Below are 16,115 nucleotides of genomic sequence, written 5' to 3'. Positions count from 1 at the left end.
CGAGACCCTGAGGCCCCTGGCTTGAGCACAGGGGTCAGTGGTTTGAGTGTGGGATCATAGACATGACCCATGGTCGCTGGCTTGAGCCCAAGGTCACTGGCTAGAGCAAGAGGTCACTCACTCTGCTGCAGCCCCCCGTTAAGGCACATATGAGAAAGCAATCAATGAACAACTAAGGAGACCAAAGAGCCACAATGAAGAATTGATGCTTCTCATCTCTCTCCCTCCTGTCTGTCGTTCCCTATCTGTCCCTCTCTCTGTCTCTGTAATAATAATAATAATAATAATAATAATAATAATAATAATAATTAAAAGAAGGCTGCATGGAGGGCCGCAGCTCTGGGTACTTGCTCAGGGCATGTGGCTGTACGCTGCCTGGGCCCAGAGAGCTAGTCCTGGCCCAGCTCGGCCAGCTCACTTCCTCTTGCTTAACCTAATCTGTTTATTACCTTTGTTAATTCAGCTGCAGGAGCACGGAGCTCTGCCCAGGACTTCCTTCCCCTCTCAGGGCCTGGCTTTCTGTCCAGGTTCCACCATGAGCCTTTGTGTCAGCCCCTGACGACTGCGGGACCCTCAGTCAGTCCCCAGACTTGTCCCAGCTGGCCAGTCTTGGCCAGGGCAGGAGAATGGGGGCCAGTGAGGCTAGAGCTAAAGGGGGTTCCCAGCACAAAAATAACCTCCAGAAAAGCCATTCTAAGACTGCTGGGGTAGAGCCTGGAGGAAGGCCTGGCTGAGCTGTGGAAGCAGCCTGGGAATCCACCAGCTTCTCTAGCCTCTTCCCTCAGGACACATCCTCTCTCCTCTCCCTCCAAGCCTTGCTGTCCCCCATCTCTCTTCCCCCATCTCTAACCATGGGTCCCTCCAGGAGGCCCCTCCAGTGACCCTGCAATTCCGATTCTTTCCCTGGGATCAGGTTCCCTCTCTTTTGAATGGATTTTGCAAGGGAAATCCTTGCCTCTTCCCAAAGCCCTTGCACCTGTCACCTGCAGCCACCCCTGTCCTGCTCCTAATTCTCTCCTTCTTATCTTCCCTGCAGCCAGCAGACTTCTTTCCACTTGGGGCCTGGAAAGAATTCCCCTCCCTCTGCCTCAGCCCGGGTAGGGGAAGGGACAGGCCCCTCTCGTGTCACTGGATTGGGGGTGCCACCGCAAGGCAGGGAGTTTATTGTGATTCTTCCATTCTTGGCTCTAAAGGTTGTGACTTTTTTTTTTCTTTTTTGTATTTTTCTGAAGCTGGAAACGGGGAGAGACAGTCAGACAGACTCCCGCATGCGCCCGACCGGGATCCACCCGGCACGCCCACCAGGGGCAACGCTCTGCCCACCAGGGGGCGATGCTCTGCCCCTCCGGGGCATCGCTGTGCCACGACCAGAGCCACTCTAGCGCCTGGGGCAGAGGCCAAGGAGCCATCCCCAGTGCCCGGGGCATCTTTGCTCCAATGGAGCCTTGGCAGCGGGAGGGGAAGAGAGAGACAGAGAGGAAGGAGGGGGGGGGGGTGGAGAAGCAGATGGGCGCTTCTCCTATGTGCCCTGGCCGGGAATCGAACCCGGGTCCCCTGCACGCCAGGCCAACGCTCTACCGCTGAGCCAACCGGCCAGGGCAGGTTGTGACTTTTAATCCATATACATAATAAATCCTTACCCATCTTTACCCAGTGAAGGCATGCCTGGATCCAGTCCTTGGGACCCCCAACTGTAGCTTCCACAGGGTTTGTATTTTCCTGCAAAGCAGCCCTCAGAATGCAGGAAATTCACACAGTGAGGGAAGCTGGGAAAACATTCATCAAAGAGGGTTTTTTTTCTTTTAAGAATACATTGAAGTTTTTCAAAATGTGCACTAACAAAGCACAATACTGTATAAATAATGGTAGAATTAATATGGAGAAAATTAGGAGGTCGCATGAATCCCCAGTTTGAGAAATGTGCTTCCTGGGCTGAGCTGAGTAGAGCGCCCCCACCACAGTCTGGCAATCTGGCAATCTCAGCACCCCCACCCCTACCCCAGGGCAGGCGGTGGAAGGGGGAGGATGCCCCCTACTGGGAACACTGGAAAGTACATGCCTCCAGGGGTAAGTGTGGGGATCAAGTTAAGCAGACCCTCAGGGGAAGTCCAGGAAGGGTCTCTGTCAGCTGTGATCAGACACTTATGCTGGAGAGTTGGCTTGTGTGAGCTTTAGGCCATAAAAGTCACTGAGAACTTATATTCAACACGTTGCTGCCTCCCAGGGAGATACTGATGGCCTGAAGCCTCAGAGGCAGGTTCTGAATTCACTTGCTCACTTGGCAGCTTTTTTTGTTGTTGACAGAGACAGAGACAGAAAGATAGGGACAGACAGACAGGAAGGGAGAGAGATGAGAAGCATCAATTCTTTGTTGCAGCACCTTAATTGTTCATTGATTGCTTTCTCGTATGTGCCTTGACCTGGGAACTTCAGCCCAGCCAGTGACCTCTTGCTTAAGCCAGCAACCCCGCACTCAAGCCAGATGAGCCCGTGCTCAAGCTGGAGACCTCAGGGTTTCGAACCTCGGTCATCTGTGTTCCAGTCTGATGCTCTATCCACTGCGCCACCGCCTGGCCAGGCCACTTGGCAGCTTTATGTGGAGATCTCGTGTTTTGATTTCCCAATCTGTTCATCAGAGAAGTTTAGTGGTAAAAGCTGAACTCAGATCACCAAGTGACCCAGTTACCAGCCAGGAAGAGAGTCAGATTAGGTGGGTTTCTTACTGATGAAGCAGTGGGGTGAGCCCAGAAGCCTGTTATGGGTCTTAGGCTAATGGCTAATTTAGTTTTGGAATGAAGAGGGCAATTGTTACATGCTCTGGGGTCTGATTCCCAGTTTGACACATGGAGCCACATTCACTATTCTATGAACCCAGCCACTTACTAGCTGGTTTATCTTGTGATGCTTAACATTTCTGTGCCTCAATGTTCTCACCCATAAAATGTGAATAATGCCTCAAGGGTTGTAAAAACTAAATAGTATAATGTATGTAAAGTACTTAACATAGTGCCTACATATGAGCTCAGTATTTTTTTTTAGCAGACACTGATAGTAGAAATGTAATTTCCTATTACTTCCTCCTCAGTATGTATGCTAGTTTTACCATAACAAAGATCTTCACTGACTTGCTCTGTGGAATTTTATTTTAGCAGTTTGTGTGGATCAGGGGCTGACCCACCTTCTCAGGGCAGGCTGAGTGAGGAGTGCTCCTGGTTGTATATGTGAAGCAGGCTGTCCCCCAAGTGGCCAGAACTCATGAAGTCAAGTGCCAACCTCCCACCACCTTTGCGCCACCACAGCCCCCACAGCTGGTGAGGCAGGCTCGGGAGTAAAAAGACCAGGAGCTGTCAATCAGTCTGTCTGACTGTCCCGCGGTGGCTCCAGATCCAGCCACCTCTGCAGAGAAAGGGACAAGGCTGTGTAGCAGGTGCTGAGGTTCCAATCCCCTAGGCAGGAGAAGAGAGACAATCAAGAGTTCTCTCTAGAAGCTCAGGAGGAAGACGGTGCCTGTCCTCCCAAACCAAGCCCTGCTAAGAATCACAGCAGGAACCGTCTGGGACTTAGAAGTGGAAAAGAATCAGTCTTGTGTTTCCTTTTGAAGTACTATTTTGGATCAAACTTACCTGGAGATGTAGCTAAGTCATCCTCAAGAAACCCAGATTTTAATCTCAAACAGAGGAAGGGTTTGCTGTGTGATCTTGGCAAACTACCTGAGCTCTCTAATCTGTTAAGCTTTTGATCATTTCTAAAATCCTTTCCAGCTCTAAAAATCTCTTTCCAATCAGAAGGGCCAAACTTGTCACTTTTAGCTCCCACCTTTCCTCTGGGAGATGACAAACCTAGAGATAAGTGCTGTAGATGGCAAGAAAGGATTGGCCCCTCCCCTGGTAGGGTGTTCTTGGATACATTACTCATTTTCTCTGCCTTTATCTATCTGTGGAATGGACCTATTTTCCAAAGTGTGATGAAAATAACTTAGATGAGGCCCTCCAGGAGGGCACGGTGCATTGTATATAAGAGATGCTTTCAGTCCTGACCAGGTGGTGGCACAGTGGATAGAGTGTTGGCCTGGAATGCTAAGGACCCAGGTTTGAAACCCCAAGGTTGCTGGCTTGAATGTGGGCTCATCTGGCTTGAGTACGGGCTCCGACTTGAGCACAGGGTCGCCAACTTGAGCATGGGATCATAGACATAATCCCATGGTCATTGGCTTGAGCAAGGGGTCACTGGCTTGGCTGGAGCTTCCCCCTCTTTACCCCGGTCAAGGAACATATGAGAAAGCAATCAATGAACAACTAAGGTGCCACAATTAATTGATGCCTCTCCTTTCCTTCCTGTCTGCCTGTCTGTCTCTCTCTCGTTAAAAAAAAAGAAAGAAAAATGCTCTCAGAAAGATTGATTGCTTCTGCCCTTATTTCTGCCTTTGTCCACCTTTTTATCATGACCTGGGCAAAGCCACCGTGAACAAGCCCCTCAATTTTGTGAATAGCAGGAAGCCAGTGAGAACAGGGGATGTGTTGGGAGACACACTCAAGATCCCCAAATATCCTAACCTGCTGGAGTAACAGCCTGAACCTGAAAGGTGAAATGAACAGGGTTTCACTGAGAGATCTGGGCTTGGTTCCAAGGCACCGACTGTACAAGCACAGGGTGGGGAAGTGGCGGCTTAGCAGAAGGATGTGTGAATAAAACTGAGGGTTTTTGCTGACAGTCAGCTCCATATGAGTCAAATGCAAAGGTTGCCAGAAAAGCAGACGGACTCTTAGGCTGCTGAATTGAAGTAGAGTACTGAGCTCAGTGACTCTCCATCTTGATAGCAATAGAATTGCCTGGGAAGCTCTGGTAACACTGTGTATTCCTTGCTGCATGCAGATCCTCTGAATCAGGACCTGGGGTGGGTGGTGGGGAGAGGAGAAGGAAGGGGAGGAGTTTGGATTTCTAAAGAGTTTCACCCCTGGTTCCAGTGTGCAGCCAGGGCTCTAGAACCAAGGAAGACTCAGTCACATTCTCATTCCTGGTCTGTTGTGCCACATCTGATGCACTCAGGGACTTCAGTTTAGTTGCTTTATCATGGGAAACCCATAGCTAGAGGACATTGTGGTTGAGGACAGCAGCAGTGTAGGTCTGTGAGGAATGGACCAGGTGGTGGACCATGGCTTAGAAGACACAGGTGGCCAGGAGGTCTACCTTCAGATGGATGAGACTTATTTTCCTGGGTCCCCAAGGTTAGACCCTTAAGTGACTGTCTTAGGTCAGGTTTCTCATGAAACATTATGAAGAAGAGACTTTCTTGCAAAAAATTTATCAGGAAGTACCCTCAGAAACATTACATCTCAGTGAGTGAAGGAGTCAGGATTGAGCAGAAGAATAAATTGATCAGTGACACAGGCACAACAGGGGATGCCTCCTCAGGGAGCTCTGAGGTTGAGATGACCCTTCAGACCTGGCTCCAACTGAGGCAAGAGGGCTGGACCTTTGAATCCCCACCTGGACTAGGCAGATAATCCCTAGGCAGGGCTCATGAAGTAGGGGCTATAGTTCTTTCTACTTACCTTCCAATAAGTTTCCCAGAGAAAATAGTCACCAGAATTCAGGAGGAGCTACTTTCACACAAAGCTTACCATACGAAGCTTGTAGGTTTGAGCCATGTCAAGAGGGTACTCTCATGGTTGCTATGGTACACCACCCAGATCCTGCCTTTGAGATCAAGAAATTTAATCCCCATGATGCCAGGAGTGTTGGCTGCTAATGGCTCATAGCTGAATCTCTCCCTGGGCACTTCTTTTTTTTATTTTTATTTTTATTTATTTATTTTTTTGTATTTTTCTGAAGCTGGAAACGGGGAGAGACAGTCAAACAGACTCCTGCATGCACCCGACCGGGATCCACCCGGCACGCCCACCAGGGGGCAATGCTCTGCCCCTCTGGGGCGTCGCTCTGCCAAGACCAAAGCCACTCTAGCGCCTGGGGCAGAGGCCAAGGAGCCATCCCCAGCGCCCGGGCCATCTTTGCTTCAATGGAACCTTGGCTGCGGGAGGGGAAGAGAGAGACAGAGAGGAAGGAGGAGGGGGAGTGGAGAAGCAAATGGGCGCTTCTCCTATGTGCCCTGGCCGGGAATCGAACCCGGGTTCCCCGCACGCCAGGCCGACGTTCTACCGCTGAGCCAACCGGCCAGGGCCCCCTGGGCACTTCTAAGGGGAGCAGTCTTGCCCAATTTCATGAGCCTTTCCTAAGGATAACCAGTCTGGTCAACGTGGGGATTCAAAGGTCCATCCCTCTTGCCTTCATCCCACTTCCAGAGCTCCCTATGGAGGCATCCTTTGTTGTGACTGCATCACATCAATTTATTCCTCTGCTCAATCCTGACTCCCACTACTGCAGCTTGTCTGGGCTTCACAACTGAAATTCAGCATTCCCCCCACCCCACTGCCATTCTAGATTATCTTTACCTCTAGCCTATACCTCTGCAGGTCTAGGTGACTTACCAGGTGGCATTCCTGAGGTGCCTAAGCCCCTAATTACCATACCCTTCTCAAATCAAGCTTCAGAATTTGTACATTTACTACCAAAATTGGGAAAGGGAATGCCAAGAGACACCCCAGTGAATTACCTGGGTGCCAAACATATTCATCCATAACCCCAATGTGTAGCAGTAGCCTTATCTTTTCTACAGTATCAGGGTCAGGTATCCCCTCCCGGAAATGACTTCTTTTTTTTGCCTGATGGTCTCTTGACACAAGGAGTCTAAAGGTTAAAAAGCATCCACCCTGAACATTTATGGGATCTTTGTTCTGTCCCCTACTGGAAGCGGTCTGCTTCTGGGACACAGATTCTCTAAACCCAGAGAGCCTGGAACAGCAGGAATAGGAACCACAACTCCCCTCCCCCCACACACAAGGGTCACTGGGAGTGATGGTAAATGAGGTTATTCCTCCTTCCACCCCTTCTTAGACCTCTGTGTTTCAGCTGTTGAGCCCCAGCGCCATATTATAGCTATTGGATAGGGTGAATATTTCATGCTAGAGTATGGTGTCTCATCATCTCTACAATGGTACTTTAGCTGCACCTTTGAAAGGCTATTCTTCCAGCTCTGTTCACTGGCGAGCAGCAAAATATGTGATATGCCCAGAAAATTTCATGACCACTCTCTAGCTATAAAGAGGTACTCTAGATTTGATGCAACATTATGTGAGATCCCAAGTCAGCGAATCAAACACTTTTTAAACCCTTAGAGCAGGGGTCCCCAAACTTTTTACACAGGGGGCCAGTTCACTGTCCCTCAGACCATTGGAGGGCTGGACTATAAAAAAATCTATGAACAAATTCCTATGCACACTGCACATATCTTATTTTAAAGTAAAAAAACAAAAAGGGAACAAATACAATATTTAAAATAAAGAACAAGGCCCTGGCTGGTTGGCTCAGTGGTAGAGCATCGGCCTGGCATGCGGAAGTCCCGGGTTCTATTCCAGACCAGGGCACACAGGAGAGGCACCCATCTGCTTCTTCACCCCTCCCCCTCTCCTTCCTCTCTGTCTCTCTCTTCCCCTCCGGCAGCTGAGGCTCCATTGGAGCAAAAAGATGGCCCGGGCGCTGGGGATGGCTTCTTGGCCTCTGCCCCAGGCGCTAGACTGGCTCTGGTCGCGACAGAGCGATGCCCTGGATGGGCAGAGCATCGCCCCCTGGTGGGTGTGCCGGGTGGATCCTGGTCGGGTGCATGCGGGAGTCTGTCTGACTGTCTCCCTGTTTCCAGCTTCAGAAAAAAAAAATACAAAAAAAAAAAATGGGCAAAAGAAATGAATAGACACTTCTCCAAAGAGGACATACAGATGGTCAATAGGCATATGAAAAAATGCTCATTTAAAAAAATAAAATAAAATAAAATAAAGAACAAGGCCCTGGCTGGTTGGCTCAGCGGTAGAACGTCGGCCTGGCGTGCGGGGAACCCGGGTTCGATTCCCGGCCAGGGCACATAGGAGAAGCGCCCATTTTGCTTCTCCACCCCCACCCCCTCCTTCCTCTCTGTCTTTCTCTTCCCCTCCCGCAGCCAAGGCTCCATTGAAGCAAAGATAGCCCGGGCGCTGGGGATGGCTCCTTGGCCTCTGCCCCAGGCGCTAGAGTGGCTCTGGTCGCGGCAGAGCGACGCCCCAGAGGGGCAGAGTATCGCCCCCTGGTGGGCAGAGCTTCGCCCCTGGTGAGTGTGCCCGGTGGATCCCGGTCGGGCGCATGTGGGAGTCTGTCTGACTGTCTCTCCCCGTTTCCAGCTTCAGAAAAAAATAAAAAAATAAAAAATAATAATAATAAAGAACAAGTAAATTTAAATCAACAAACTGACCAGTATTTCAATGGGAACTATGCTCCTCTCACTGACCACCAATGAAAGAGGTGCCCCTTCCGGAAGTGCGGCGGGCCGGATAAATGGCCTCAGGGGGCCGCATGCGGCCTGCAGGCCGTAGTTTGGGGACCCCTGCCTTAGAGAGTGGTACTGGTTGAGGCCTTTAGCAAAAAAGAGAAATACAGGATGTATGTCCATTCAAGTCAAGATTAATCACCAGCCCTTCCAGAGTAACTACCTGACAGCGTCTTGTGAGTTAAATGAAACAAGGAAAGTAAATTGCTTAGTATGGTGCCTAGCACATAAGGGTGTGGATGTTGCTGCTGTTGTAATTGGTCAGAACTTTCTAAAGCCAGAGAAGACTGCCTTAGGGAGCAGACAAGGTACACAATTCTGGTGGGTCTTTTTTTTTTTTTTTTCCTTGTGACAGAGACAGAGAGGGAAACAGACAGACAGGAAGAGAGAGAGATGAGGAGCATCAATTCTTCTCTGTGGCTCCTTAGTCTCCTGAGTTGTTCATTGATCACTCTCTCATATGTGCCTTGACCGGGGGCTACAGCAGACTGAGTGACCCCTTGCTCAAGCCAGCGACCTTGGGCTCAAGCTGGTGAGCATTGCTCAAACCAGATGAGCCCGTGCTCAAGCCAGTGACCTTGGGGTTTCAAACCTGGGTCCTCCGTGTCCCAGTCAGACGCTCTATCCACTGCACCACCGCCTTGTCAGGCCCATTTTGGTGGGTCTTTTAGCTGATGTTTCACAGTGATGTTGTGTAAGAGGTTCTAGGGTCTAGGAGTACTTACAAAAGATGACCTTTTAGGCCCTTGCTGTCCCTATCTAGCCTTGATTCTTTGATTTCTCTCATTCTGTCTACCCTTAGGTGGGGAGAGGCACTTAAGAGAGGCATATTCACTTTCAAGCCACTAGGGGGCCATGTAGTTGCCTGCAGGAGGAATACACTAATGGTTTCTTAATGGCTCAGGCACCAGGGAGATCAGGCTCAATTATATCTGAAAGCAATTTGAGTTCCAGGGTAAAAGACTATGTAAATCCAAACAATAAATAGGGCTTATAGATGATAGGTTAAAGATCTGGCACTGTTTATTTTGGAGAAAAATAGGTTGAGAGGAATTGAATGAGTGCTTCGAGTATATTTATTCTTTTTTTTTTTTTTTTTTTTTAACGAGAGAGACAGAGAAGAAGGGAGAGAGATGAGAAGCATCAATTCTTTGTTGCGGCACCTTAGTTGTTCATTGATTGCTTTCTCATATGTGCCTTGACGGGGTGGGGGTGGGGACTCCAGCCAGCAACTTTGGGGGTCATGTCTATGATCTCACCCTCAAAGGGGTGAGCCTGCGCTCAAGCCAGTGACCTCAGGGTTCGAACACTGGGTCCTCTGCGCGTCCCAGATCAACACTCTATCCACTGCACCACTGCCTGGTCGGGCCAAGTATATATTTATTCTTTAATATAGAAAAGAGAGACATGCTGTTTTTCACTCCACCCAAGAACCAAGCAAGAAAAAAGAAGTTTAATTTTCAACAGAAGAAATATGGAGTAAATTCAAAGAAGAGGATAGGAGGCTTGGGTTGGCCTTACCTGGAATCTTTCAGAATAATTCATATTGGTATAGTTGGTATGATCAGTCCTGCCAGGAAAGCCAGAGAGCAGAGTAGAGAAGAGAGGACAGCATCCAGAGACAATTCAGGGATTTTTTTTTTTTCTTCTAATTTTCTGAAGCTGGAAACGGGGAGAGACAGTCAGACAGACTCCCGCATGCGCCCGACCGGGATCCACCCGGCACGCCCACCAGGGGCGATGCCCTGCCCCTCCGGGGCGTCGCTCTGCCCCGACCAGAGCCACTCCAGAGCCTGGGGCAGAGGCCAAGGAGCCATCCCCAGCGCCCGGGCCATCCCCGCTCCAATGGAGCCTTGGCTGCGGGAGGGGAAGAGAGAGACAGAGAGGAAGGAGGGGGTGGGGGGTGGAGAAGCAAATGGGCGCTTCTCCTATGTGCCCTGGCCGGGAAACGAACCCGGGTCCCCCGCACGCCAGGCCGACGCTCTACCGCTGAGCCAACCGGCCAGGGCCCAATTCAGGGATTTTAACTTAACTGGCCACCCTGCTTGACAGGCTGTGGCCAGCCTAGGAGCAGGATGGGGAAGGAGTGGTTGCCTTTTCCCCACAGAAGACAACAGACACTCCAAACTTCCGATGTTCTTGAAATTTCTCAGAAAGTAAAAAGGCAAACTACTCCTGAAAATAGCATCCACTTGGCCACTGGTAGTGGCAGACACAGCGGGGCCTCAGTAATGATAATGCGGGGCTGGGTTATAGGCCTTTGGTTCCCTTGGCCATCAGCACACTCAGCTCTGGTAGCCACCTGACTTCTGTGTGTAACTGGTCAGAACTTTTCAAAGCCTGAGAAGGCTGCCTTAGGGAGCAGACAGGGAACACCATCTGGAGGGTCTTTGAACTGACACTGAAGACAGCTCCATAGGGATGTTGTGTAGGAGGTCCTAGGCTCCGGGGTATTTAAAAAAGATGGCCTTTTGGGCCTTTCCTGTCCCTACCCTAACTAATTCTCTGATTTCGCTCACTATGTCTACCCTTAGCGGGGACAAGAAAGCAGGGTTGAGAAGGGGCTTCCTCATAAGAGGCACTGTGTCTAGATACCAAAGGTTCCTGTGGAGGATGAGGGGAAATGGGAAGGCAAAAGGGTCCTGCCCCACAGTGTCAGAAGCCAGGAGTCAGGCTCACATCTGCAGGGGCCAGACTGAAGAGGGAGGTGCTATGCACCCACAGGAGCCCATCACACCACAGTCCTCTCCCCACACACATCCACACAGGCACAGTCTCCCAGACCCATTGAGACACCCAGGCTGTCCCCACACATCCAGTTCTGGGAACACAGGAAGTAGAATTCAAGGAGGAGGGAGTCAGAAATTCTGGAAAGTAGACTTTCCAGAAAGAAGAGAAGGCAGGAGAGAGGAAGGTTGAAGGAGGGGTAAGACACAGGGGAAAGCGGCTACTGAGAGTCTAAGCTTGCAGAGGGCCCTCAAAATCTACCGGAAGGAGGACAAACCTCATATGCGAAGTGGTGCAAGGGAACAAACGCCCAGGCTCTGAGGCCTGGAGAGAATCGGAGAAAGGAACAGCTCTGGGAGCCGTTGCACAGGTTCAGTGCGGCCCCTTGACCCAGCAGTCAGAAGCCTCACAAGGCGAGACCTGAGACTTGTTGCAAACTTCGGCACTAAGGTGGGAGGCACGTCTGGAAAATCAGTTTCGCGCGTGGTACTGTCCCGGGAGCTCTGGCAGGTCTGGGCATCCTGACTCGGGGCTCTAAGAGGAAAGGAATCGGAGAGATTTCAGCAAAGCCGAAGCCCTGGCGGAACGGGGAAATGGGTACGACCAACTGCGACCACAGCGCGAGCTGCTGGTCCTTGTCTACCTACCGCGAACGCGGACTAGACTCGCTGAGTATAAAGGGGTCTGGAAGCCCTGCCCGGAGGGTACGTGGAGCGGAACGCGAGCGTAGTATCACCCCCATTCTGGGGGTAAACTGAGGCCTGAGGACCAAAGCTGCTGCTATTCCACCTGACACTTGGAACAGCCAGGACGCAGAGGAGAGGTGCCAGAGTTGACAGCTCCCGCTCTAAGCGCCCTTCCCCGCCCCTCTTCGGTTCTGCACTCCGCCCCAAACTACGCCGCTCCCCTTTTAAAGAAGCGCCGGGGCTCCCACCCTCCTGGCGCTAGCCCGCGCAGGGCTGCGGCGACGTCGCCCTTTTAAGAACCAGCCTCCTTTAACTCCTTCATAACCAGGCTTCTCGGCGGGGCCTGCGGCGCCCGGCTGAAGCCCGCCTCTCCGCGCGGCACTTCCGGACCCCGGCGTCGCCCATTTAAGAGGCAGCCCCCAGAAGCGCCCTGCCCCGCCCCCTTTTGCGGGCGAGCAAGGCGGGGGAACCCGCTTGGAGCCGAGCGCGCGGTCAGCGCGGCCCCTGGAGACCGAACGGCCAGCAGCCGGGCAGGCGGCGGCGGCGGCGGATGGGGACGCGGAGCCGGGTAGCTCTGGCGGCGGTGGCTGTGGCGGCGGCGGGGAAGCAGCTTACGGGCCGGCGGCGGCGGCGGCGCTGGCGGCGGTGACTGGTGCAGGCCCCGGCGGCGGCGGCTGCAGCGACGCGGTGGCGGGCTGTGGAGGGGAGGCGTGAGGAGCGGCGGCGGAGCGCGGAGCGGCCGGGAACCGCGGGCGCCGGGCCGCCCCTTGCCCAGTCCTCGCAGGCCGTCAGGCCCCCCTCCAGCCGGGGCCGTGGAGCACCGGGCCAAAGGCCGGGGCCCCCCCATGAAGGAGCGCGACGCGGCCCCGGCCGAGCGGGGCAAGCCGGCCACCTACACCGGGGACAAGAAGGCGAAGATGGCGGCCAAGACCAACAAGAAGTGGGTCCGGCTCGCCACCGTGTTCGCCTACGTGCTCTCCGTGTCGCTTGCCGCCATCGTGCTCGCCGTCTACTACAGCCTCATTTGGCAGCCGGTGGGCGCCGGGACTTCGGGGGGAGCCGCCGGCCCGCCCTCCGGCGGCTCCAACAGCACTGGCCCGTCCGGGACTTCGGGGGCGGCGGCCACGGGGCCCAACGCCATGGGGTCGTCCGGCCGCGAGGCGCCGCACGACGCGCCCCCGCTGCAGGCGGCACGGTCCCTGCCTCCTGAGCCCTCTGCGGACATCCCGCTGGCGGGGCCGTTGGAGCGGCCGCGGGGACCGGAGGAGGACGAGGAGGAAGCGGCGGCGGCGCCCGGGAGTCGCTGAACCCTTCCGGACCAGGGGCGGCGGGGAACCATCCTTCCCAAGCCTGGAGGCTGGACTTTGCAATAGGACGCGGCGGAGAGCCCGCTGGACTGACCGTCACGGGAGTGAACGCCCCCCTTACCCCGAAGATCGCCGGCTTGCGTGGGAAGAGTGGCCTGCAGCTGGATCTTCACCCAAAGGGACCACGATTCGTCCGGGACTCGGGGTTTGGTCTTCCTAGGATTGTGCTGCGGCGCCGGGACCTTGAGCCAGAAGGGTGTTGGGGAAGGGGTGGGGATATCCCAGCATCGAGCCCTCCTGCGCCGCACTTGTGTGTCCTACGTGCGGGGATGGATGACTCGGGCTTTACCCCAAGACTCAGGGGAAGGAGGGAGCGGTAGGGGCTCTTAAATAAGCTGAAGAAGCTCTCGGAAGGAGGAAGGCACCAAAAGTAGTGGAGCTCAGGTACGTCAACCTAGTTGCAGTGGCCACAAATGCATTTAATTTATAGATCCCTGTATATAGTTGTTGACATATGCACTAGAAGCTGATAATTACATAGAACTATATATATCCTCCTACACCCTAGGTAGCTAGCTACTGACTGATAGGGTCAGTCAAGGGCTATTTGCTGGCCCCCAGAGTGCAGCTAGCCAGAGGTCACAAACACTTTTTTTCATCCCCACTCTTTCCCTTATTCTCCCCTCCTATTTCAGATAGATTTATGACACAAAAGAGTATATTCATTCTTAGACTTGTTGAAAGGACAGTGGGAAGCCTTAGGAGTAGTAGAAACAGTTTAGGGAGGGTGGGGAGTGTACTGACCTCCTCTTCCCACCCTAGAGCCCCCACCCAAGAGGTTTTCTGTTGTACCCTAAGTATCTGGAGATAGGCCAGGGAAGAAGGAAGGGAAAGAGCAATGCCTCTGTGCTTCAATCCTTGACCTTCTTACAGTTTTTTAGGAAGAGCAAGCTTTTATAAGTAGAGTGACTCACAAGTGTTTCTATCTTTTTTTTTTTTTTCTTGCTTCTTAAAATCTTGTCTTATTCCAGTAATCACCCTAGCCTTCCCTCTTTCCTGAGCTTGTAGTGACATTGTAGCCCTGCGATTAGGATGAAATCTGTTGTGAAACCAGAGCTTTGAGCATGTCCTCTGGTTTAAGAGGTGGGCTTCAAACTCAGGATTGTGCTTTGATAGCCAGGTGATAGACCAGTGGTGGGAAGGTTAAATTAGCTTGTCTTTACCTCTCATGATAAACTTATATGCAGCCTGTACTTTTATGGAGGTGAGAAACATCAAGGAAAATGGCATTTATATAGATCTGGGGTAGTAAGAATTTATACATTCTCAATTCGGGTTCCATTTGGGCACTCCTTCAGCCACTTGCTTTTAGGCAGTTGAGTGGGGGTAATGACAAGCTATCAAACCCCTTTGTGTTTCCTTTTTGGGAAATGAGGCACTTTAAAAAAAAAAAAGACTAAAATTTAGCCACCTGAGTCCTGAAACCGTTTGTCTCTCCAGTTTTCTGGCCTACACTCTAGTTAGCTCTGATCCAAGTTTAGAGGACAAACCGCCTTGCTATAAGCCATGTCCTGTTGTGGGCAAGATAACAGCAGCTGAGCTGTCATAGCCTAGGGACAGACTGGCAGCACCTCCAAGGTGTCTTGGCTGGAGGAGATTTCTGAGCAGCTGACTCACTTTGGTTATTAGAAAGCCTCTGAGGCCTTTTAAATTTTTTGGTGGGGGACTGGGGGGAAGAAACATAAAATGCCACTTTATAACTTCAATAATAGCCTGTAATTTATATTTATTGTGTGAATTTTTAGTCCTATATTTTAATAATTTATAAATTGGTCTCTTATTCCAAGAATTCTTTGAACTTGCAGGAGAACAGCTGGAGTTGAGTCCCCTGCCCCATCCTGACCCCTGTATTCTGGACTGTTTAATCCACTCTGGGATGAATCAGAGAGTGTAGAGAGACCACTCGTAGGTCCAACTGCTGGCCTCCTGACTCTAAAGCCTTCACTGGAATTGGGACATTAGTTCCAGCTCTAGCTGTGAACACGACCAGAGACATTATTTATAATGCAGCCATTTAAGATATACCTGTACTCAAAAAGTCTTGTATATTTTTTAAAAGTTTTATTTTTCAGGTGAACAAAAATACATTCTAAGAACTCTATGTAAGTCTGCGTAACTTGTTCATTTCTCATTTCTCTTTTGAATTTCTTGGGGAAGGAGTAGAGGTTAGAAGAGGAAATGGTCTGAGATGGATGAATGGTGCACGAGTGGTGATAAATAGCTGTAGGAGGAAAAAACAATTGCCCTGATGTTCTCTGTGTCTGATGGCTTGACTGAACTGATTAATGAAGGAGACCGAACTGATTAATGAATTCTTCTTAGCTGGGAAGCAATGATGGCGTTGGAAGAACAGCAATATATAACTTGAAAAGGTTAAAAAAAGTTCTGGACTCTGAGCAGATGCATAGCTGAGGAAGCTAAGGAACCAGTCACTGTGCATAGTAAGAATTATTGCAAATATTGAGCTGGCTGAGAGCTGAGGTGAGGGTAAGCTGCCCAATAGCATCACTGTTCTCACCTTTAAACAAACCATTGGCCCCTCCATAGCTCAAGAAATGCTAACACTGGGAATGACACTGAGGAGTCTGCAGCAGCTGGTCAGAGCTTTGTCTACAAGGGGGAGGCAAGAGAGTCAAATGACTGAGAGAAGCCATTAGTTTGCTTCAAAGGTGAGGCTTTTTCTCTCCCTACAGCAAACAATAAAAGATCTGTGGGTGAAAAGCACAAAAATAAGGGATTAGTTATGCTGCAAAATACATGGCAAGCAATTGAGCTCAGCTCATTATTAGACAATGCTGCCCAGTACACAACCAGAAGCCAGTGTTGGTGGGACCCCCTGAGGCCTGCACTTCTCTAGAACTGTTGGGGGGGTGGCTGCGGCACTTTTACATCACTTTGTAATCTGCAGGGGAGCATGGAAAAAGT

At 51.4% G+C, this 16,115-nt stretch overlaps 1 protein-coding gene across 1 annotated transcript; it reads left to right on the top strand.

Moving 5' to 3' along the window:
- Positions 1-12,154: 12,154 nt before the first annotated feature.
- On the top strand, positions 12,155-15,291 carry INAFM2 (InaF motif containing 2). The gene is made up of 2 exons (XM_066342544.1): positions 12,155-13,574; positions 14,996-15,291. Exon 1 carries the CDS (start codon positions 12,669-12,671, stop codon positions 13,128-13,130), a length of 462 nt encoding a protein of 153 aa, XP_066198641.1. The 5' UTR covers positions 12,155-12,668; the 3' UTR covers positions 13,131-13,574; positions 14,996-15,291.
- Positions 15,292-16,115: the final 824 nt, after the last annotated feature.

This window comes from Saccopteryx leptura, chromosome 6 (genome assembly GCF_036850995.1).
Source record: "Saccopteryx leptura isolate mSacLep1 chromosome 6, mSacLep1_pri_phased_curated, whole genome shotgun sequence".
Taxonomy (NCBI): domain Eukaryota; kingdom Metazoa; phylum Chordata; class Mammalia; order Chiroptera; family Emballonuridae; genus Saccopteryx; species Saccopteryx leptura.
The sequence above is the reverse complement of the archived record's forward strand: the minus strand, read 5'-3'. Positions and strand labels throughout refer to the sequence as shown.